Source organism: Petromyzon marinus, chromosome 1, assembly GCF_048934315.1.
Source record: "Petromyzon marinus isolate PM22_M1 ecotype Great Lakes invasive population chromosome 1, UKy_Petmar_22M1.pri1.0, whole genome shotgun sequence".
Taxonomy (NCBI): Eukaryota; Metazoa; Chordata; class Hyperoartia; order Petromyzontiformes; family Petromyzontidae; genus Petromyzon; species Petromyzon marinus.
In genome coordinates this window covers 20,093,978-20,116,997 of record NC_133667.1, presented here as the reverse complement: position 1 = coordinate 20,116,997, position 23,020 = coordinate 20,093,978, and the positions used below count along the sequence as shown (strand labels likewise).

Below are 23,020 nucleotides of genomic sequence, written 5' to 3'. Positions count from 1 at the left end.
TTGTTGTTGTGTATGTGTCTGTGTGTGTCTGTCTGTGTCTGTCTGTCTGTGTCTGTGTGTGTCTGTCTGTGTGTGTGGAAGCGTAACGCATTGTAGTGTAGTGGTTAGCGCACTGTGTATGTGTCTGTGTATGTGTCTGTGTGTGTGTTCTGTGTGTGTATGTGTCTGTGTGTGTCTGTGTATGTGTCTGTGTGTGTCTGTGTATGTGTCTGTGTGTGTATGTGTATGTGTCTGTGTGTGTGTCTGTGTATGTGTCTGTGTGTGTATGTGTCTGTGTGTATGTGTCTGTGTGTGTATGTGTCTGTGTGTGTCTGTGTATGTGTCTGTGTGTGTGTGTATGTGTCTGTGTGTGTATGTGTCTGTGTGTGTATGTGTCTGTGTGTGTGGAAGCGTCACGCATTGTAGTGTAGTGGTTAGTGACAACGCTGACGCGTATTCACAATGTGCACTCACCCTGCTCATAAACAATGGCAGGGTGACGACTAATCGACAGGGCCATAGGGTGCAGTCGCTCTCATCGGAATACGCCTCATCTTGACCCTCCTGCAATTCCGCACATACTGTGCACGGGGCCGTCAGTGCCATGCGCCTGGCGTGCATGGGACCTGTCGCACGCTGGTAGTGAAGAGAGAAGCCGATGATGCGCTCGCTGTGCTGCAGCGGCCGCTCCCATGACAGCAACACGGAGGTGTTGGAGAGCGACGAGGCGGTGAGGTGGTGAGGCGGCGACAGGAGGCTCTCCAGCACGCTCACCTTGAGCACAGCGAGGGCACACGCGCTGCCCAGCGGGCTCTCTGCCATGCACTGGTAGTAGCCGGCATCGTCTGCCCTCACCTGCAATGCACGCGCGCATCGTCCCAATGGTTACGCGAAGAATATGCAGCCAGCCACGTGGGGACATCTGTTCGCTAGCGACTGATGGTGATGTTTGTTTTTTTTATATTTGCGGCAATTTGTCAATCCACTGCTGGATGAAAGTCTCCCCACTTGGCAGCGACAATAACAACTACGGCAGGCACAAATTAAGATATGTAGATGGGGATGAGACAGAGATGATGGTGAAAGAGATGCAGAGTTGAGAGAGAGATAGGGAGAAACAAAGAGACATAGGGAGACATGAAGAGTAATGCAGAGGGAGACAGAGAGACACATTGGAAGGAGGGGGGGGCGGGGACAGATGGAGACAGACACAATTGGGCAGACAGGTGAAGACAGAGAGACGTGCCACTTTATTCAATAAATATATATTCATTCTATTCAGCCTCTAATTCGGATTTGCAGAATACCTATACAGGGTGTTGGGCTGAAAAGTAAGAGGTGCTATTCGGTGCAACTCTAATAATTACACCCCTAGTGGAAACCCAGTGCTGTATCATGCGTGATGTATGACATCGTGCAGACATCACGAGCAAACACTGGATCACCTTGCCATCGTGTGAAACTTCAATTAGGCTGTGATAGAGTGCTTGTTGGAAGTTTTCTATTCATCATCAAAATTATCTGTAAATCCTCAGGCGTTCTCAGATAACGACAAGATTCATGGATCTGCTAGTCCTCAAAGATAACAATATTGACAAATTATATCCTCTACTGTACATAGCAAACACATTTTAAAATATTTGTCTCTGTTTAACTGGCTGTTGAATTTACGGGCTGTTGTCCCATTCTGTTTGCCATTTATAAGTTTCATTATTCGTGCAATATGCCTCACTGTTAAACTGCTTGTCCGTGTTAGCCATTATATTTTTATGAGTTTCTCCCATGTTCTGTCAATTTAACTAACAATTGGAAACAAAACGATTTCTGCTACATCCATGAAACAGTTAACCAGCGCAATGACCGCCTTCTAGACACGTAGGGTAACACGTATGAACACGAGTAAAATATAAAGCTTGCTCAAAGCAACTCACTGGACCGTGACTATATCTGCGCACTACACACTTCTATGGACAGCAATTTACAGAAAATATCATATACGTACATTGAGTATTTAACTATGGATAGATACCTAATATATATTACTCCCAACGTACATGCATACACACAACAAAGACACAGATCCCCCCTATAGACTTAATATACGTTTTGGGTAAGTGCTGTTTGCAAGCAACCTATGAATTTTGTTTGTTGCGGTTGCACCCGACTTAAGAGCCGCATGGCTCACAGGGCTATACCTAATAAATGAAACTTGAAACTTGAATGCTGGCACGGCACACGAGGGAGAGAACGGCCAGTGCCACGGCCTGCATTATTAGTCTCCCTAGTGGCAATGTGCATACATTGCACCAGGTACTCATTTGAGTCGACCTAACGGAGGCCCATGATCGGTTCAAATATTCGCGGCTGTGATTGGTCGTGAGCGGGAATCGAACTCGGGGCGCCAGATGCGTGATGCAGTGCACTAACCACCACACTACCGCTCCCCCAAATGCCTGGGATAAAGCTCTCCTTGGTGACCCCTCAATAAAACGAAACCATTTCCTAAACTTGGGTGATGTCTGGGCACAGGGCTCGCTCACGTGGAATTCAAACAGGTGTCTCTGTAAGGAAGACTTTGTGAACAAAATTGAGTCCCGGACTTGTGCGACCTCCTCCACATTGCTTGGAGGTCACACGAGGAAGCCCCGAGTATGACCTTTCTGGGATACCACGGATTGGAGGGATGTAATTAGGCTTCGCTTAATCTCTTGCACAGAAACACATGGAGGAGATTAGGCAAAGTAGTTTTATACGATTGCTTATTTGTTTAAAGTGTGACGATTGCCTGAAATTAAAATGTTAATGCCACAACAGAAAGGCCTAGGACTTACCTGAGCCCATAATGGCACAATTTTTTAAATGTATTTTAAACTGCCGTAGACATTTGCAGCATAAATATTACTGGCCACTAGGTTTCAATATTATCATCTGTTTTAGTTTAAATAATTGTATTACATCACCCAGCCATGATATTGAAAAGTTATCAGCAGGCACTGAAATCCTGCTGTACACTGCAAGAACCCCACAATAGCAGCAATATCGCAGCCTATTGATCTTAGGAGGGGGTCTCATAATAACGGTAAGAAGCATACGTTCACATATACTAGCAGAGAGAAGGTTTGCTGATACGATGCATTCTATTATTACGTTTGCCAATATGTACACGAGCTCAATGCCAATGTCCGAGGTCTGATAGCCATGAGAGGGCTTCAGGAGAGAGCTCGTTTCGTAGTTGTTGTATTCCTCCGTCGAAGGAGTGCAGACTGCGGTGGTTTACTGCATGCTCCGTGGATGGGAGACAGAAGAAGCCTTCTTGCGGCCCTCCTGTCACGTGTGTTCACGTCACCCTGAACAACACGGACGCCGGCAATACGGCTTCAGATACGAGGGCTCACAATGTATACGCAGAACACGACGAGTGCACTACCACCAGCAACACGCCCGGCGATGCGTGTGGAAGGATGGAGGGTGGGTGGGTGGCGAGTGAGTGAGTGAGTGACCTGGTTGATGATGAGGTTTCCGTTCTGCACGTTCACCCTCCCGTTGGAGACGACGGGCTGCCCGTTCTTGAGCCATCGCTGGCGCGGCACGGGCTGCCCCGAGGACCTGCAGAGGAAGCGAGCCGTGCTGGCGCGCATCTGCGTGCTCGTCTCCGGGTGCTGCGTGATGATTGGAGGCGCTGTCCTCGCATCACAATCCGTGCGTTCGTCATTTTACACGGCATTTGTTTTGCTCTCGATATTCCACAGGACAACGAAGAAATGTAAAAACAAAAGCGAGGTGCGAATCCGGGAAATGGAGTTTACGCCAGCTACACGGACAAGCTATTTTTAGTCTGTAAAAGGGCTCTTGAAATACAAGTTTGAGTTCATTTGGTTTGCTGTACGGTTGATCCAATTTAGCCAGTTCACTGGCCATTTTACATGGGAGATCAGTGGTGCGTGAGCACAGCAACAACAGAAACAAAAGACAAAACACATCAATATTGGCAGATAAAGGGTACAGTTCCTGGTTGCGACCCACTCGAATCTTTGCTTCTTGGGGCATGGTGCGAGATGCCCTCTCGAGTCGATTCTTATTCTTGTCAAGTTAGAAAACTTGTCCAGTTCCCATGACAACGTGCGTTTGTATGCGCTGGACGTTCCAGAAAAAAGCGAATTAATGGCTGTACTTTTGTTCTTTTTTTAAGTCAAAATGTCTCCATGCTCAAATGAGCATTTAACAGTGCTCATCTCTGCCCACAGCCCTAAGCTAGTGGTAGGATTTCCACATTACTATGGCAGGAGCCAATCTCTCCAAGAGACAACCAAACTTAACAGACATTGACAGCACCCGAGGTAACAAACAATTCAGGGGTCTAAATGTCTTAATTCCCATAGCCGGTAAAGTTGCTTTATAAGAATACTTTCAACCCGTAATGAGCACAGTTTCCGCTGACTTTCGAGAGAGAGAGAACGACTGAGAGGCGTCAGGAACCACAGACAAGCAGGAAAGACAGTCAGAAGCTGAGCTGGTACCAAATTTCCCATCAAGCTCTGCGGTCCTCTATATATTAAGTTGCTATCGGCCTATTAGTGTTTACATGTGGGAGCAAACCAACCAGTGCACCTCGAGAAAACCCAAGCATGTGTAGTGAGTCCAACTGAGTCGCAGACGTTCCTTTTAGAGGGAACACATTTACTTGTAACACAACGGGGTAACTGTCCCTTCACCAGATACAGCCTAGGGTGGTGACCACCCAGCTAACTACTCTATACAGAGGAGTTACTGCTTCGAAGGGTCGGACCCTCACTCGGGTCTCCGACCACGTGGTTGCATCATAGGACGAACAGTTTCAGCTTGAGATGTAGAGCTTCCCGCTTCCAGATGTTGAGCTTCCAGCGTGTAGAATTCAGCGACCCCGGTCCCTCTCAGGGACCCGCCTTATATCCCCCTATGGTCGGGGCCGCTCCGCCCTCGGCCCCGCCCGCCTTCTCGAACATTCTCGTTCCCTCTCGATCCTTCTCGAGAGCTCTCCCCGGACACGTGATCACCCACTAGCCCCCCCCCCCCACCTGGGGCCCTTTGTGTGGACTCTCCGAATCACGTGTCTACGGGGTCAACCAGAGTGCCATGGCCCGGGGCAACCCTGCCCCTGGGCTGACGCTCACCCACTCCCCCTCGTGGGAGCCCCTACCACACGCTGTGCGTGGTGCCCGCACTATCCCTGTGCTCGCCAAGACCCGCTAGGGCTGGTGTCACACACAGCCACCCACACGGTGCTGTCCACGCTAGGGCTGGTGTTACACGCAGCCACCCACACGGTGCTGTCCACGCTAGGGCTGGTGCTACACACAGCCACCCACACGGTGCTGTCCACGCTAGGGCTGGTGCTACACACAGCCACCCACACGGTGTTGTCCACGATGTAGGAACATCGAACGGCACGGCCCTTCCGGGCCGGCACCATACAGTGACATCCCCGATGTCACTACACATGCGATGGGGAAACACTCTAACCCAGGGGCGGAGCCAGGATTTCAGGCCGGGGTGACATTCAACAAATTTTAATTTCAAGAATGATTAGAGAGTCAGGCTGTTGAACTAGACGCCATCGGTTGGCGACACACTCTGACAATGCAGTTGCACGGAGTCCGCCAGACCGAGTGTCGTACACTTATACGCAGAATGTCACCCCTGTCACCCCCCAGGCTCCGCCCCTGCTCTAACCCATACAGACGGAACAGACAATAATCCACATTTTTGCTGTACAATCTTCTGGAAGGCCAGGGGTATGGCACCTCAATGCTCACGGGAAGGGACATTCACAACATACTGTATGTGTGATCAACCGACCCTCGCCTCCACAGTGTGCCACCACCACCTGACATTTAAAACATTTAAAATTGGTAGATCATCACATAACAACCTTCATCTCAAGAGACAAAATGACCCTTTGTGGAATATGGCCTCGTGGGTATTTTCCAATTTCTCTTATCCGTGAAAAAAAAAACATAATTAGATTCGTGTCTGTGTTTGCATTCTTCCTATTATCTGTGAATTAATGAAGAAAAGGAAGAGCCACTCCATGGTTAAGGAGATGATTCGCAGAGTTGCCTGACACAGCAGATGGCAAGTGTCACAGATAAGAAGGCTGCAGGTAAATGGAGTCTCACATGTTCATCTACATGTGTATGAGAAACATGTTTGTGACAAAGTGTTACCAATGGTCTTGACACAAATGTTTATATATAGGGGTTTTCTTGAGCACTGAGTAAAAAATATATGAACATTGACCTTATGTGCGGGTTAAAATATATCGTCATCCAAATAGTCAAAATGTACAATTGGAAAATATCAATATATGAGAACAAAACTCTGCTTTGATTTTTTTTGACTGAGTCAAACAAATTACAGTTTCTAAAACGTGTCATCGCAGCGTTCAGTTATAAGGGCTAGACAGCTGATATTCCTAAATGTCAACATATTCGTAAAACATTGTGCTGGGTGTGGTGAAGGGGCAACAGGCTGCGGGAGCAGGGAGGTCAGCTAAAGGCTAACACAAACTTATGAGGGCTGCCATCTCTCTAGGGACTTCTTTGAAAATACCATGGACCCCTGGACAGTAGGCAGTGTAGTAATTGCATAGTTGGCAGTGCAGATATGTGATGAATGGACGGTTATACCACCATGTGTCACCTGACCAGCCGAGCAGCAGGAGAGAGGAGAGAGTCAGTTGCTATTGTGACGAGGCCTACTCTTTTCCATGGACCCTCTAATGCTTATCCTTATGGACCACTTGACCTTGTATAGCCCCCTTGATGGTGAATGTGGCCCATTAGGGGTTGGCGAAGCCTGGTTGAGAACCTCTGCTGCCTCAGAGCACAAGAGTTCTTAATTAAGGCTTTGCAAAAACATTATTGAGGCAATAAAAAAGGCAGTCTTTTAAACTTGCGTTTGCGAACACGAATTCCATTTACTACCATGAAATCGGCATACGACATTACGTTGCAACAAAATACAATGAATCGATGCCAACCAACATATCCTTTTAAATATTTTTTTATGTATTTTAGAGATTCTGACCACTAAAACTCTGATCAGTATTCATACCAACACAGTCATGGTGTTGGACTTCCTCAGGTTCACAAAACAGTCAGTGAGGCAAAAGAAGTTATTTAATTGGCCAGAGTCCAGTACAGTATATGTCCACAATTGCTGTGCTATTTTAACTGACAATAAGTATCTATCCCTACACCAAGGCAGATATGACTGCATAATGTTCAATGTGCTACACGTGACATGACTATGAATTGAAAGTCAATGAAGGCAATTGTTTTGCTCAAGGTTTTAAAAACTAAGCTATTGAGCAAGGATAAAGTATATTAAACAACTGAACATCCAATACTCTCATCACGAGCTGCATGGCAATAAGTTTGGTAGTTGAGTTGAAAAACGTTATTTTCTATCAATGAATATTTGCATAATCAAGAGGTGATTTCCTCCTTTCTAGTGATATGGCTTTGGAGAAATCTTTAGGAATTGCATCCAGATAATAATATAACTCTACTGCATGATACTGTATAAGTAACCACAGAATATAAGCAGGGTGAATCTGCCATCCCATGATTTGTCCTTGTTTGCTAGGTGGTCAATAATGGACACGTTATTTTCCTTTGCATTAAATTCACCTAATGCCATTCTTCCAGTCTGCTGCCCAGATGAAATGCTACGGTGCCTGAGCTCTGATTCCTTGAGATTATTAAATCCATTTCGCACTGGTGACATAGCACAATCGGAAAATGTGTTTAATGTAAGAGCTAGGATCTTGCAAAAAATAACTTTTTTTTGCAATTAATCATGAGGTAGTGTTGTCACCTTTTGGTTTTGAGTGGGGTAGGAGGGTCAGGTACAGAGAGGGCAATGGATGCAAGCAAGGGACCACAGAGAGTGTGGATGGGTGAGCAAAGCAATGAGCTGGGGAATGGGATAGGGATTGTCTGGTGTGAAACCTAGCCAATGCCCGTGGGATGGTCTCGTTTAACCATGTCTATGCGTTTTGTGAAATCCAAAGACATAGTCTGATTCCAGGGGTGAAACTTAGCCAATGCCCATGGGATGGTGTCCTTTAACCGTGTCTGTGCATTTGATTAAAGACAAAGTCTGATTCCAAAATAAACATATCACCACGACGAATGTAAAGAAAACAAAAAATTGGAATTACTGAATTTGCAACGGTGTAAAAATATAGATTGAAAAAGTTTGTTTGATGTACTTCTTGGTTGTACCTGCGTGTTGTTCGTCACGATGTCGAACGTTTTGCTGGACATTAAAAAGCTGGGAGCTTCTTTAGGAATGCAAAAAAAACTCAGAATTTGGATCGAAACGTTGGACTTCATGCCAAACAACACACAGTACAACCCGAATACACATCTGAGGGCTGTATAGAAACACTGAAAATCTGTGTAGTAGCAGATATTGGCTCTTCCATGTCACAGACATTATTGTAATGGACCTTCTAAAGAGCAGAATGGAGTAATACATTTTGTACCTACAGTTTGAGAGTGCATTTCATATAATAAATAAATGTACGTAAAAACTTGGACCCAATCTCTCTGAGTTATTACACTTTACTCTTTACTTTGTCATCCATTGACTGGATCCAGTAGTGCAAGAGCAGTCCATCTTGAATAGGTTGGGTGGCCTATTTTCACCGTATTCACATTGGGTACTAAAAATATATATATATTTACTTTTTGTAATTTGGGGGGAATTCTCATCTACTGAGAGTCTTCTTCTTTCGTACGAACATAAAAAGAAATGCTTTTGAAATGTGTTATAGTGGTGAATGATACGCTTTTCAACCAATCCAAGGAGGCAATAGGTGCTGTATGGATCACTGCTGCATTGCCAGGACATTGTATGTTTGGCACATTTATCGGCGATGCGTTTGACGGTTTGGACATCACCACAGTTTGTGGAAGGTGTAAGCGCATCTCTCATGTTGTGTTCGAGTGTGGTTTAGCGAGCACCATAGTTGTCGTGAGAGAGGCAAGCCCAGTCCTTCTATGCTCGGCTCCTCAATGAGGTTTTTGTACCAGGTCCAGATTCGGAGTTTCATCCTCAGCTGCCGATTCGTCTTCTCACAGGCTAAAAGATGGGCCGCTTTCAGCATCTGATGAACCTTGTGACTCTTTCACGGCTGAGTTGTGAGCACTTTGTGTGAAATGCATCCATCCTGAAATATTTCATGATCATCTACTTGAAAAGATCTTGCAAAGACATCCATTTGTGATAACGACCTGCCGTGGTTTTCTCATTTGTTTTTTTGTTTTTCTTGGCCGAAGAAACATTGAGTTTTAGTTTTCTGGATGTCTGGCTATCACTCTAAAGGAGCACGATAAAATCACTGTGTCTGCATGAAGAACTTCGTTGCAAATAGGTGCATACGATAGGGCACTGCACTGGTGGTGGTCTCGACCTCTTCGCTCTAACCCCGATCAGAAGGCTGTTGATCTGCAATCTGAAGCTTCATTGGCCGGTGGTACCTTCTCCCCTTTCAGTGATGAAGGCGATATCAGAGCATTGCTGCCCGCATCCGCTCCCTCGTGCTCTGACGCAGTTCCCAACAGTGGCTATGAGTGAGAGTCCTCTGCTCTCGTAAGATGCTGCTCTAAAACTGCTTGTATCATGGCCCAAAAGTGGCTCATCGCTCAACCCATATTTTTAATCAGACCAATCAATCCACACACATTGCAGTTGCACCAACACAACATTTGAAAAAAATGTGTCCATTCCGCCTTCCGAACAAAGTCAGTGCTAGGGCGGTTCTGGGGTGGGCCCGGGTGGGCCCGGGTGGGCCCGGGTGGGCCCGGGTGGGCCCTGTCCCTGCCTCCCCCGCCCCCAAATTCACGCTCCTTCACCATCTATCACTGTTATGGTGGCACCCCACTCGACAGCTCTAGTGGCACTTCCATCCGAGAGGAGCCGGGCCTGCTTCTGATGGCAGCATCAGCAAGCTTCATTCATCTCACCTTCTGTTCTCCCAGGCACACAGACCATACAAGCTTTTTTGCCCGAGTTGCCTAATGCGCTCTACCGCTTGCAAGCAATTGTCTGCTCACCACGTGGTGCTATTACTGCACAGAACTATCCAGGTGCTGCTGAACTATGCACAATACGAATTATTCAATTATTGATGTGCACATGAAACAATACAAAATTTTACCTCACACGAAGTAATACATTTCAATGGAATCCCTTATCAATACACTCGTTTTGAATGAGTCAAATATAGTACGGTATCATTACATCAATCTGGAGTTTGGATTTCTTGCTGCCATTGAATTGTGTGCAGATATTTTACTTTTTAACACGAACACCTAGCATTGTTTCTTATTCGCTCATTTGTCTCCACGGATTCTTACACAGATAATGACCAATCCCATACCTCCTGCTGACCAGTCTAACACATTACCGGTCTCGTAACATGAGAGTCCTGCTGTTTTAATTTTGTGTTCAAGTTCTCTCTGCAGGTGGTTACAGGATCGATATTTGTGCCATTATAATATACCATGGAGAAAGACTGTATTCCGTCTGGAACGCTCTTCCTTCCAATATTGGTAAGTCACTGGAGCAATGCACTGTTAAATCTAGATTGAAAACTCATTTCTTTAGAACTGCTTTTTGTCCTTAGTTTGTTGTCCTTCCACACTTCCCATGATCGCGATTGGCTACGCACAGTGCAAAATAAGTTAAAAAATATTCCCATTGTATCTCCGCATTTAATATCTCCACACTTAACTGATCACGACCAACAAAACGATACTAATTGCATTAACTCCATAGAGATAACAGGCTGAGAAAAAGGCTGGAAAATGGGTTCCCCTAATCTTCCTATTAGTTAATTGAATATGTGATTGCTTGGAGGCAATTTTCTTGGACTGCTCTTTCCCTTACGTCACTTCACCGTTTATTCATCTCCCCACAACGAAAACAGACAAGAGCGTCGTCGCCCATCATTGTAAGTACTTGACCAATGGCTATCCTTTAACTATTCAAATCCCAGGCACAGATTTTCTTGTCCATCGTGGTGGCCACTGTCATGTTGTCACACGCTACCCAGTACTGTTTTCCCCCTCTGATGTCAATGAAAATGAGATGCACAACTTATACATAAATTGATTGTGCTTATTCCTAAATGTTTCTCTCCCTGTCCGACCTTCCGCAGGCAGGTTTCTCAATCAATTATTCCTTTTAGAAATATCATCTCACATCTCTCTGCGTGATATTGTCCAAGGGAGGGCTTCCCAGTGGCTTTCCTCCAATCAGATTCACAAGTTATAACTATCGCAACGTGTGTCTTGCTTTGGAGGTGAGTTGAATTCAAGCCAAGTCTAACTTGGCATATTCCATTTATTTTACGTGGTTAAGGGCAACAGACATGTATGTGCCTCGTACAACAGTGTGCAGCTAGCCAGTGATTTAGCATAATGTTGATTGCAAAATGGGTATAGTATGGGTGTATGGTATTTGCGCAGTTATCTGTTTTAGCAGTGACGGTTGGAGATTTTGGTGTGAATGTGTCTGTATGTGTAAGAGGGTTAGAGGGTGGGGGGTGGAATGGTATGGGTTCTTCTTTGGTGTCCCAGGGGCAAAGTTAATTAAATCCAGTCCTGGTTCTACACTTTTAATATTGCATTCATAATGTTGTAACCATTTGTGAGTTCAAGCAGGTGGTGGTTGCACACGTTTGTAGTCCAGCACTGCGGAGGCGAGGGTTGGTGTATCACCACACAAATGTTGTAAAACTCCCTGGCCGGCAGCAGGAGACCGAACAGCAACATGTGGACTGATCTCCATCTGTTCCATCTGTATTCACAGAGCGTTGCCCGCTCACATTTGTGGCTTTTCTCTGGATACTCCAGTGTTCCCCCACATGCATAAACACTCATTAATTGGCTGAAAACATCTTACTATATAGAGGACCGCAGAGCTTGAGGGGAAAATTGACACCTGCTCATCAACTGGCTGCTGCCTTTCCCACTTGTCTCTGGTCTCAAACGCTTCATATTCCTCTCCCTCTTCAAGAGCGAGTGCATATTGTTCGCATTAGAATTTGAAATTATCATAATAAAATGATTATTAAAGCCTCCCCATGCCATGTCGGTCAAGTGGATTGTTTGACCATACTTAACCATACTGGTCAGTGTGGGTTGGTGAAGGGGAAGGTTGGGTCTCAGGAATAGTTAAGATATCACTTCTCACTGTTATTAACTGTGGATGGGAATAAATCTGAAGTCACCATGCTCATAGCAAAGTGAGGTGGCCACTGCACCACCACTCCACTCACCATCTGCACCACCGGCATTGGTAAATCCCAATGGAATGCAAAAAAATTACGTCTCATATTTGGATATGTTTCCAAAGAAACTGAGCTTAAATAGAACCCAGGAATATAATCTAAACTTTTTTCTTTTACCAGGTAAGGCCCACTGAGTTATATAGATATTTTTCAGAAGCGACCTGGCCACAAATGAGAGATCAATGAAGTCGCTTATCATGTGGAAATGTATAACAAGCCAAATACTCGAAAAGCATGTTTATAAATGACGTAAACATGACTGGAGCTTTGTCTAGTTATACTTATGGTACATTTTCACATAGGACATTAGTTTTACAGGAACCAAAGTGCACAGCAAAACATATGCGATTATTATCAATTTCTTTTAAAGATATATAGAGAAAATAAACATCAATAACTATTAAACTGTATTTTCTTCAGTCTAAATGTTTTGTAGAATATAAACTCTTAGAAAACCTCAGCAATGTGACCCATAAATATAAAAAAAACGTGTGAGACGTTTTGGATATTATACAAAATATTTAAATCAAAAATGGCGTTTTAAAAACGCTACATTTTTACAGTATCACATCACTATCATTAAAGGCACTTCCATTAATGCAAGGCAATCTTATTTGTAAGCCTGCTGTCACACCTGCCACTGGGAAATGTGGTTAACACAGGCATGCTTTCTTGATAAAGATGCACATTATGGACTGTAATGGAAAAAATGCCATGGGATATTCAATCAATGCAATGAAGGCAAGGAATCGGTAGATTTAAAATCTCCAGCCCTCTAACATTAACATATCCGTATGCCACGTGTCAGCGTTACAAACAAAGATGAAATTACTTAAATGTTAGTTATTTGTTGGCTATATAAAACACAGTTGCTTGTCCATGTGCTTTAATGGTGGTCACTGGGGGATGGGTGAAGAGTGGAAACATTTTTGTTCAAAAATCGTATTCAGTTCAATAGCGACCAATCGATTCCCCACTGAAACTCCTGTCCCTCCTGCTCCTCCTCACTGCATTGAATTTGTTTTTGAGAATGAGTTTTGGAAGAAAAAAAATGCATACCAAAATAATCCCAGCACCAGTAATTACCCACTGGTGATGTTGCTTATTAAGCAGAAGGCATGTCAAAAGTTTCAAAGCACACAAAAACGTAATGTTTGTTGCAGGCCAACAGCTACGCGGGATTGCGATGCCAGTCAAAACTCAGAGACGAAGTATTAAAACGGGGAACACGTGAAATTAGATTTGCTTTCACGGATGCATCGGCGCTGATGCAGCGTCGGGCCTTTTTTTTTGTATTCATGGCATGCGCGTGCCGTTTACCGTAGACGGTGAGCTGAGCGGCGGCCGACACGAACTTGCGCTCCCCCAGTTTGTTGGCACGACACACGTACACGCCAGCGTGGTGAATCTCGACGCGCCGTATAACCAGGCTGTAAATCCCCAGTGGCACAATGTCCAGAGCGATCGGCTTGTTATCTGCGGCAGCGCACACGTACAACCACGCCAAAGGCATCTTCAGGGGCACGCTTTACATCAGCCCTACTCAACATCAGTGCAATGAGATGGACCCCCAAGGGTCGCCGCGGGTCCTTTCCAGGACACGTTATAAGGAATGTCTTCAGTGGCAGCATTAATGGTCGCAGAAAGTGGAATAAAGATGTCTTTCCGCACGGAAATCTATTAACGGCGCGCATCCCGGGCCGCAGTGTGAAATGTCATCTGTGAGCTGTGACATTATGGAGGCACAACCAAATAATACATGGTCACATCAAATCTTGGTCTGTGTTTAGCATACTAATTCCCATTTAGCACTTAATGCAAGTAAACTTAGGTCATTACCCCATACATTTGAAATTATAATATTTTGTTATAAATTTATGAAAACTTATTTTCGTATTCTGGAATTGCATTTAAAATGTTAATTACCCCATTTATAATTAACATAAATAATTAAAGATGAAAAAGACGCGTTACAGTGAAACATATGCAACGTTGTGCTTATGTATAGCTGTATAATATTACTATTTCAATATAATTGTTTTATTGCTTCAATGGATTAGATTTCCTGAATAAAAAGGGCAAACTAATTTTGGCTGAAATTATTGTTTTTGCAGTCCTTAAATAGATTAATGGTACATTAAAGAAGACTGAATTAGCAATGCCCTTTATAACCATTTAAATTTTATGAGCCACCACACTTTTATAAATGTCAGATATTATTAGGCAGTTAAGCCTGTCAGTTTATCAGGTGTATGGGAGCATGGATAATGTCTTTAAACCCTGTCCAGGCATGTTATTGAAGCTGTGATTTATATGCATATATAGGGCCCCTTTTGCAATATCCCATGAGTGAATAGGCTGCTAGAGGGCCTCCTCATTTAATGAACAGCATTATCCATTATATACTACATTATCTGGCATGCACAGAAATTGCTTTATCATTAACTACAACAGAGGCAGCTTGGAGATCAAATCTTTCATTTCATTTTTCCATTCCTGCATGACCTCTTTGCCAAGATGACACTTCCATTGAAATCTTATCCAGCTGGTTTGCTCTGATGCCCTGTTATGCATTTCAAAAGTGATTCAAAGACGTATACCCCAACTTGGAGACTTTATTATTTTTCAATTACAGCAGCCATGAATGGGGTCTCGGGGTCAGAAAATACATTTTTGTCAAACGTGTGCATCTCTGTTCCTGTTCATTAATAAAAAAAAGCCCACTTTTTAAATACCTTAAAAACTGGATCACCAACATGAATGAATATGACTTGTTTTAATTACATTGTAATGCATGTTTTATGTACTAAATTGTTCATAGCATATTCGTACAATTGTTTGCTAGCATGATAGCCTACGTGCACCTCTGACAGTTTACAAGACTTAATCCTCAAAAGTTGAATTCCCATAACTGCGCTCTGACATCTACAGAGAATCATCAACGGATGGCTTTTCTGCGAGTATTTGGCCACTATAAATTACCACACGATAAGCCACTTTGTTGAGCTATCATTTGTAGCCAAGTCGCTCCTGAAAAAGAGCTATATAGCTCAGTTGGTCTTACCTAGTAAAATAAAAATAAATAGTTAACAGTAAATACTCATGACATTATATGAAGTAATATGCTATTCGTATGCCAAGCTTACATTTTTTTGTGGAAAATAATCCTCAATCCCCAAAACTAAATTGTTAAGCACACTGGTGAATCTGCGGGTTGTTATTTTCATAACCGTCACCTTCAGCCATTCTCTATCCACTGAACTCCAACATGCTCTCATCTACTTAGATATTTCATAATTTTGATCCTGATCTGCCTTCAACAGCTCCCCTTTCAAAACATACTCTGATGTGTTTTCCAGTTGTGTTCCCCTGACAGACGTCTTCAGTTGCTTAGCAAACTTGCTGTACATGAATTTAACACTTAGGCTTTCACAACCAACATTATTCATGATTACGTTTTTGTTGGTTTAAATCACGTGACTGTCAATTTGTCGTAAACCCACTGCCACCCGACACAGCCAATGAGTGGTATTGTTTGTCACGTAAACCTCAGTAATTGGCTGTGTCAGGTGGAGGTGGGTTTACGATAAATTTACATTTACGCGATGTAACCTTAAAACGTAATCTTGTTTACATGCCTTTTATTTTGCTCATATTTATCTTGAGCCCCACTGTCCTACCTTCTTTACTACACTCCTCTATCATTTCCTTGTAGTTGACTTCAATTGGTCATTACAACTGTCTTCACTAAATCTTAAATAGTTAATATTTTTTTCCATTCGCATGAATGACTTCATTTCTCAAATCCAACTTTTTTGAAAAGCATATTCTGTTGCTGTTAATAACTTCGGAAAAAATAGCGTCTCCTCATCTGACTTCTCTTCTAATAAACATTTGGTTTACGTTCCTCATGGAATTTCAATGTATAGGTGTTCCATTTTTTTCATGAGTTTCGTCTAAATATGTGGGTTTTTTTTAGGCTTCAGTTTGTGAGAGCTTGGATGAGAACATCATTATGCAGTGAGTCCAATTCATTTTCATAGCCTACAAAGGCCAGGTATAATGATATTTGATGTTTATTATGTTGCTTTTTTTCTCACAGAATCGTAAGGAGCTATACACATTTTTACATAAACGTTATGTTTCAGGGTTTTCTCTTTTATATATATAAAACTCTTGTGATTAAAATTAGGAAGCGTTACCTTTTGAGGTAACCCTTGCTGATATGGCACAATTTGAAGAGCTCTCCAATTTAATTTGTATTCTCTGGAATCCCAGAAAAGATGCAAAACCTAAATGGCAGTCTATGGCACTGTGCAATCTGTCACATGGTAATTGCTTTGCAAATAGACACTGCCTTTGCATCAATGACACCATTGCATACATCATGGCCAATGCGTGGATGCATTCCAGTCATGTGATAATCAATAGTGTGCCTCTGTTTGTGTAAAATTACTTCCAATTTTAAATATGCAATGACAATGCGTAACATAATGATCTTATTTAATGTTTTGTTATTTAGTTCATATATATAATTTAAGCTGCTAGTTATTAGAACATTTTCATGAGACAATTATTCCATATGTGCTTACTAGGGGTGCACGGTCCATTGGGTCTCTGATAAATCGTGATTCCTATCCGGAAATGATAACTGAGAAACATCCTCTCAAAGACAGACTTGAGTAAGCCAGAATTCAGGGTAAGCTAGATTTCAGGGTAAGCCAGAAAGGCTACCAAAAAATTGGCAATTTTTCTCAAAGTATAGAAAACAAACCCTCTCTGGCAAAATATATTTAGATTGCATCAGTATACCATTAAGTGTTAATCTTGTACATAATTTTTTAATCTGGAGTTATCAACATTAGGAAGCGAAAAACGCTATCTCAGACCACCGTAATAAATACAATTGGCATGTAAATTCAACACGTGTGCTTTTGCGACCAATATTGTGATTCATAATTGATTTTGTATCAGATCGCATGAGTAAAATGTGAGTCATAAACCCTCCTCCACCCAATGCACAGCCAATTAATAAAGTTATCACGTGAAAAAACGAGACATTTTACAGGAAAATTTCTCTACAATTATGGCTGGCGCCTGATGACGCTGGTTGTAATTATTGGCGAACTGTCACTCTCGAACACACTGGTGTGCTGAATTCTTAACTAATTGGCATGTTTATTTTTTTACAAACCTTACCAATTGGCTGTTTCGGGTGGTAGCGGTTTTAAAAACACATTTCTATTTACGCGATCTAACGTAAAAAAAAGAAACTATAATGGAGACAATGTATTCTTACTTCAGGGGCACCACCAGTGTGTTGGAGAGCAATCCTAAAGACAATCCAAAGATTAATTTGAAATGCAATAAAAAAAATACTCCCGTATATATTGCTGAAGTCACTGATAAATTAGCTAGATTTTTTTTATACAAAAGGAAGATTTGGCAACATTACACAAAATACAACAACGGTTAACTGGTACCAAGTATAAACTTTATTTACCCAAACTAACAACAGGCAGAGTTTACTGGATTACTTGTGCATGTGGAGAATGCCTTCTTGGCCAGGTGAGATGAAACATTGGCACAAGAATAAAAGAACATGAGGAGCATCGAATACTCACCGACACAATTGTCGGCACCAACAGTGCCTGGCAACAACTACATTCAATAGATTTTGATGGCGTTGATGTTCTACGCAAATCTCTATACTATTGCCGTAATTGTGCACTCTCAATTTTAAAGCTATATATTTGTCTGTTGTGTGGAATTTGGTGAAACCGTGCCATTGGACACCTCTGTCATCCGCGTCCTCTGTTCAGACACAGTTGTTTTCATATTTATTTATTTGACAAATAACAAATAAACTCAAGCATGTAAAAAGAAATATCTCGTCTGCCTTCCACACCTTGTGAACATAAGCCTTTCACTTCTAATTCATGGTGAGTTAATATAATAAAACCGTACAGTTGTAACTTTTCAAATATGATTACATCAAAAATATTACATTAGTTACTTTAATGTTATAAAATTACCAAGTGTTAATTAAACGTGTTAGGTGTTTTGATGTAAAGCTTTCGTGACTGTAGTAATTCATATTCTTAGCTCTTTCGGTAAAGTCACGTTGATGGGAAACAATAAAATAATAAAATATATATAAAACAATAAAAATTCTCACGACGTTTCGACCATAACACAAACGGTCACGACGTTTCGACCATAACGCAAACGGTCATCATCAGGTGACCGTTTGTGTTATGGTCGAAACGTCGTGAGAATTTTAATTGTTTCATATATATTTTATTATTTTATTGTTTCCCTTCAACGTGACTTTACCGAAAGAGCTAAGAATATGTGTTAGGTGTTATGTGTGAAAAAATAATTTAACTTTAGCATTTCTGTAAAATGTATTTGCAACGTTGCTGGACCTCCCCCATAACCAGAAAGGCTTTGCACCAATCAGGTTCAGCTACAAGAGTTTTTTACTGTATGTGCATGTTTTGGTTCCAATTTATCTGATGACAATAAGGATCAATTAACGTTTGATCTGTATCAATTCATAAGAATAACACACGTTCAGTTCATTAGATAGCTAGTGAGAGATTAACTTTAATGTTACAATAGTATTTAAGCAAAATAAGGCAAAAAAGAGCATTAAAATGACCTAATTGAATAAAGAAAACCTAAATATGACCCACCCTATTTTTTCCAACTTAATTTGGTAAAATTACAACTCTCAGCAATACAAAAATAGCTTTGAAGGGCAAGTAGGAAAAATGCAGCGACCCCTAGTGTGGATAAAAGAAGCGGATCAAAGGGAACTCTGTATTAGTTCTGTCTGATATCCTTCTGCGAGCCATTCGTTAACAAGGGATATTTCTAAATAGATTCTTCGCCTCGTGACATGAAGCCAGTAGCGCAATAGAATAACAACTGGGAAAAAAGGCCAAAAATAATAAGCAAGCAATAAAAAGGAAATTTACAATATCATACAAATAAAAAAGATACCAAATAAAATCTACAATAGACTGTGTTTTAATAATTACAGTGTGCAATAGTATGTCCCTTGCACGAAAAAAAAAACACTGAAATATAACTAATGATACCATGAAAACATAAAATTGATGAATACATTTTTACATGTCACGCGAGGCATTTACATGCATAATCCAACAAGCAAATCGAGTCTATTTTTGTTTCCGCTGAAAATTGGGTTTTAATGCTCACTGTATTGCAGCAGTACCCCACCTGGAATTTGCATTTGTTTTTTTTTTCATAACATAGGAAACACAATTGTAACATGACCTTTGTAGCACCGCAGTCAGCATATATCCAGGTGCACTTGCCATTTCCCATTCGTCCTCTCCGATGTTATTTCCATGTAATGGCACAAAATGTTCGCCGCATCTATCAATTGTGCTATTGTTTACTAAGTGCTCAATACCATACGCAGTACATGTGGCCATCATTCTACTCGACATTGTATCGGGTACCATCAGAATATTACTGCACAATTTGTTTACACGGATGAGATGTGTAATATTTGATAGTTAAAAACCAATGTAACAAAAATTTTGCTTTCTTATTTTATAGTCAAAGTGTTTGCCTAGGCAAACAAGAAACCAGAAAATGGGGATGTACTTTACCAGCCTTAAGCCCGCTTTTAAAAATCCATATGCACATGGTAGAGGCCATAGGATGAGCACAGTTGGTATTGCACAGATTTCAAATAAGGTTAAACACATGTATGAACATGCACAGTCACAAGTATGTATAGAGGTACTGCATATCTGCATGGGCCAGTGGTGCAGTGGTTGGTATTGCACTGCACCACAACGGGGCCAACCTTTCGATCCGCAGCCACGGCGAATATCAGCAGCGAGTGACATCAGAATACCGGACAGCCCCGAGTCGCCAACTAGTACGGTGAAGTATGGTCAAACAACTCCTTTCACTGAAAAGCACAGGAAAGGATTTCAACCAGCAGATGATTGAACAATTGGCTCTGGATATTCATTATTTTCATCATTACAGTAAGTGTAAGAATTTCTACGTGTATATTTTCATCCATATAAATGCTTACACACAATGTACATGTGCCACGTACATATGCGCCAATTTGTGTGCCAGTATATGTGATGTACACCGTCGATTAGGGATGGGCATTTTCATAACGAAAATATTGCAAAGTATAGCAACACGTTTTTCTCCTGCTTGGGTTTCGATGTGACAGTTGATTATTTCGTACGAACTGAAACAGCAGATGATGACAGTAAACAGTAATTTTACTCCGGACTTAAAACGTCTTGGCCATGACACAAAAGTGTGACATTTTCCTCCCTCTTGGAGACTTCACTGCACGAGGTAGGCATCGAGAGCAATACATTGAATAGAATGAGACAGAACTAGAGTTGAATCAAATGTAAATATATACCTAGGCCGATTAATTGTGCCATGGCAATAGGCTAGTGTTTTGTAAAAATATTCACAACGCTTTGTAAATCCACTGCTAGATGAAGCCCGCCCCCGATGCCATGCCGATCATGGGGTTTACTTGACCATACTTCACCATGCCGGTCGATGTGAAGGGGCAGGTTAGGGGGTTCAGGGCCAATTCCGATATCACTCACTGCTGCTGTTTGCCGTGGCAAGGAAATTAAGTCAGATCGCCGCTGGGTTCTAAGCGCAGTGCACTAACCTCTGCGCTACTACTCCTCCTTTGTTATTTTAAAGAGATAGATCCAACGGAAAAAAAGTATCTTACAATGACACGGATATTATTAGATGTCAGGACAGGGATATATACCGCACTGTTTTAAAGGCGAGGATATACAGGGCTGTATAAACACGTTCAAACCGTGACCTGGTTGTTGCATAAGCAAGAGCAACGCTAACAAGTAAACGAGTGGGCGGTGCAGAAGCACACTGTGACTCAGCGAGGTTGTCCACTGCCAATTCGCAACAGCATTTTCAACAGCAAGTGTTGGGGATGCAGCTTTGCAGCTCTTGTGAACTTTACAAGGCTGTCTGAAATAAGTCCGTCGCGTTTACAGGGTGGGCTTTTTTACGGACTACACACACCACTCTGAAAGAGGTTAGAGGTCAACTTTAACGTCAAGAGATGAGTAACTTTACAACAGCTGTAATGTCCTGTGTTACCGCTTGAATCAGAGTGGAACATTCTGACTAATCAACCAGAAAAGAAGCTTCTGGCCTTTGCATTTATAGTTCGTGAATAAGGGGCACGTACGGAAATTTCATGGCAAGGATATGGTAAACAAGTTCACAGTCAGACTCTAAAACAATGGTGTACATTTAAATTTTGATTTAAAGCTTTCGTGACTGCAGGGATTCATATTCTTGGTTCTTTCGGTAAAGTCACGTAGAAGGGAAACAGTAAAATAATAAAAATATAAACAATACAATTCTCACGACGTTTCAACTGCAACACAAACAATCATCATCAGGTGTGAAAACCACAGCAAGAAAATTTGAAAAAAAGTGCCGTTTTTTAACGTTAGCACCACAGAGAGCGATTTGGCAGTTATTCAGATGGACGAGTGCATCTATGTTCGGAAAAGAGGAGGGGGAGACGAAAATAATGGATGCGGTCTGAAAGCCACCGTAAGCGTGAACAATCAATTAAGACCCGAAATGGTTGGTCAAATCCTTCCAATGATTGCTAAGCCAGAATCCATCTTCTCGGTTGAAATTGTCTCTGTGTTTGTATATGTGGATAGCCTTATGAACGAATCTCTCATGGTAGCCAGATGGCTTGCAAATAACCTCTGTCTTGGAGAAGTCAATGTCATGTAAGCTTACTGAATTATAACAGTGATCTGCCACGGCCGAGGTGTTGGTCCTACCGTGTTTTAGGTCTGCTTTGTGTTCACGAATGCGGTCCGAGACATGTCGTTTGGTTTCTCCAATGTAATTACTACCACAGAGGAAACTTAGTTTGTAGACGCCAGTGTACTGTATGTCCGGAATCACATATTTTACAGACGGAACCAGATCACGGATTTTATGTAATGTGTTGAATCGGACCTGTTTATTCAAGATTTTGGAGGTCTTTTTTGTGATCCCCGCAATGTAGGGTAAAGTGATGGTTTTGAAAGGCTCCTCAAGAGGGTCCTTCTTCATGATTGGAGTGATAGCTTTGCGGATTGTGTAGTCGGAGTAACCATTAGCCTTAAGAGCTTTGTGTACGTGCTTGAGTTCCATCCATCCCAGAAGAATTCCCTTATCAAGACTGCACCATAGAGCCCATTTCATATCCGACCAGGAACACAGCCAGTGAACTCAAGCACGTACACCAAGCTCTTAAGGCTAATGGTTACTCCGACTACACAATCTGCAAAGCTATCACTCCAACCATGAAGGACCCTCTTGAGGAGCCTTTCAAAACCATCACTTTACCCTACATTGCGGGGATCACAAAAAAGACCTCCAAAATCTTGAATAAACAGGTCCGATTCAACACATTACATAAAATCCGTGATCTGGTTCCGTCTGTAAAAGATGTGATTCCGGACATACAGTACACTGGCGTCTACAAACTAAGTTTCCTCTGTGGTAGTAATTACATTGGAGAAACCAAACGACATGTCTCGGACCGCATTCGTGAACACAAAGCAGACCTAAAACATGGTAGGACCAACACCTCGGCCGTGGCAGATCACTGTTATAATTCAGTAG

General features: G+C 42.2%; 1 protein-coding gene across 1 annotated transcript in view; it reads right to left on the bottom strand.

Annotated features, from left to right (window-relative positions):
- Positions 1 to 23,020, bottom strand: part of LOC116951417 (immunoglobulin superfamily DCC subclass member 4-like) — a 346,431-nt gene that overhangs the window by 150,323 nt on the left and 173,088 nt on the right. The window contains exons 6-8 of the mRNA XM_032970032.2: positions 13,643 to 13,798; positions 3,480 to 3,658; positions 606 to 834 (exon numbers count right to left, since the gene is read on the bottom strand). Of these exons, the coding sequence (XP_032825923.2) occupies positions 606 to 834; positions 3,480 to 3,658; positions 13,643 to 13,798 (564 nt within the window). The remainder of the gene's footprint in view (positions 1 to 605; positions 835 to 3,479; positions 3,659 to 13,642; positions 13,799 to 23,020) is intronic.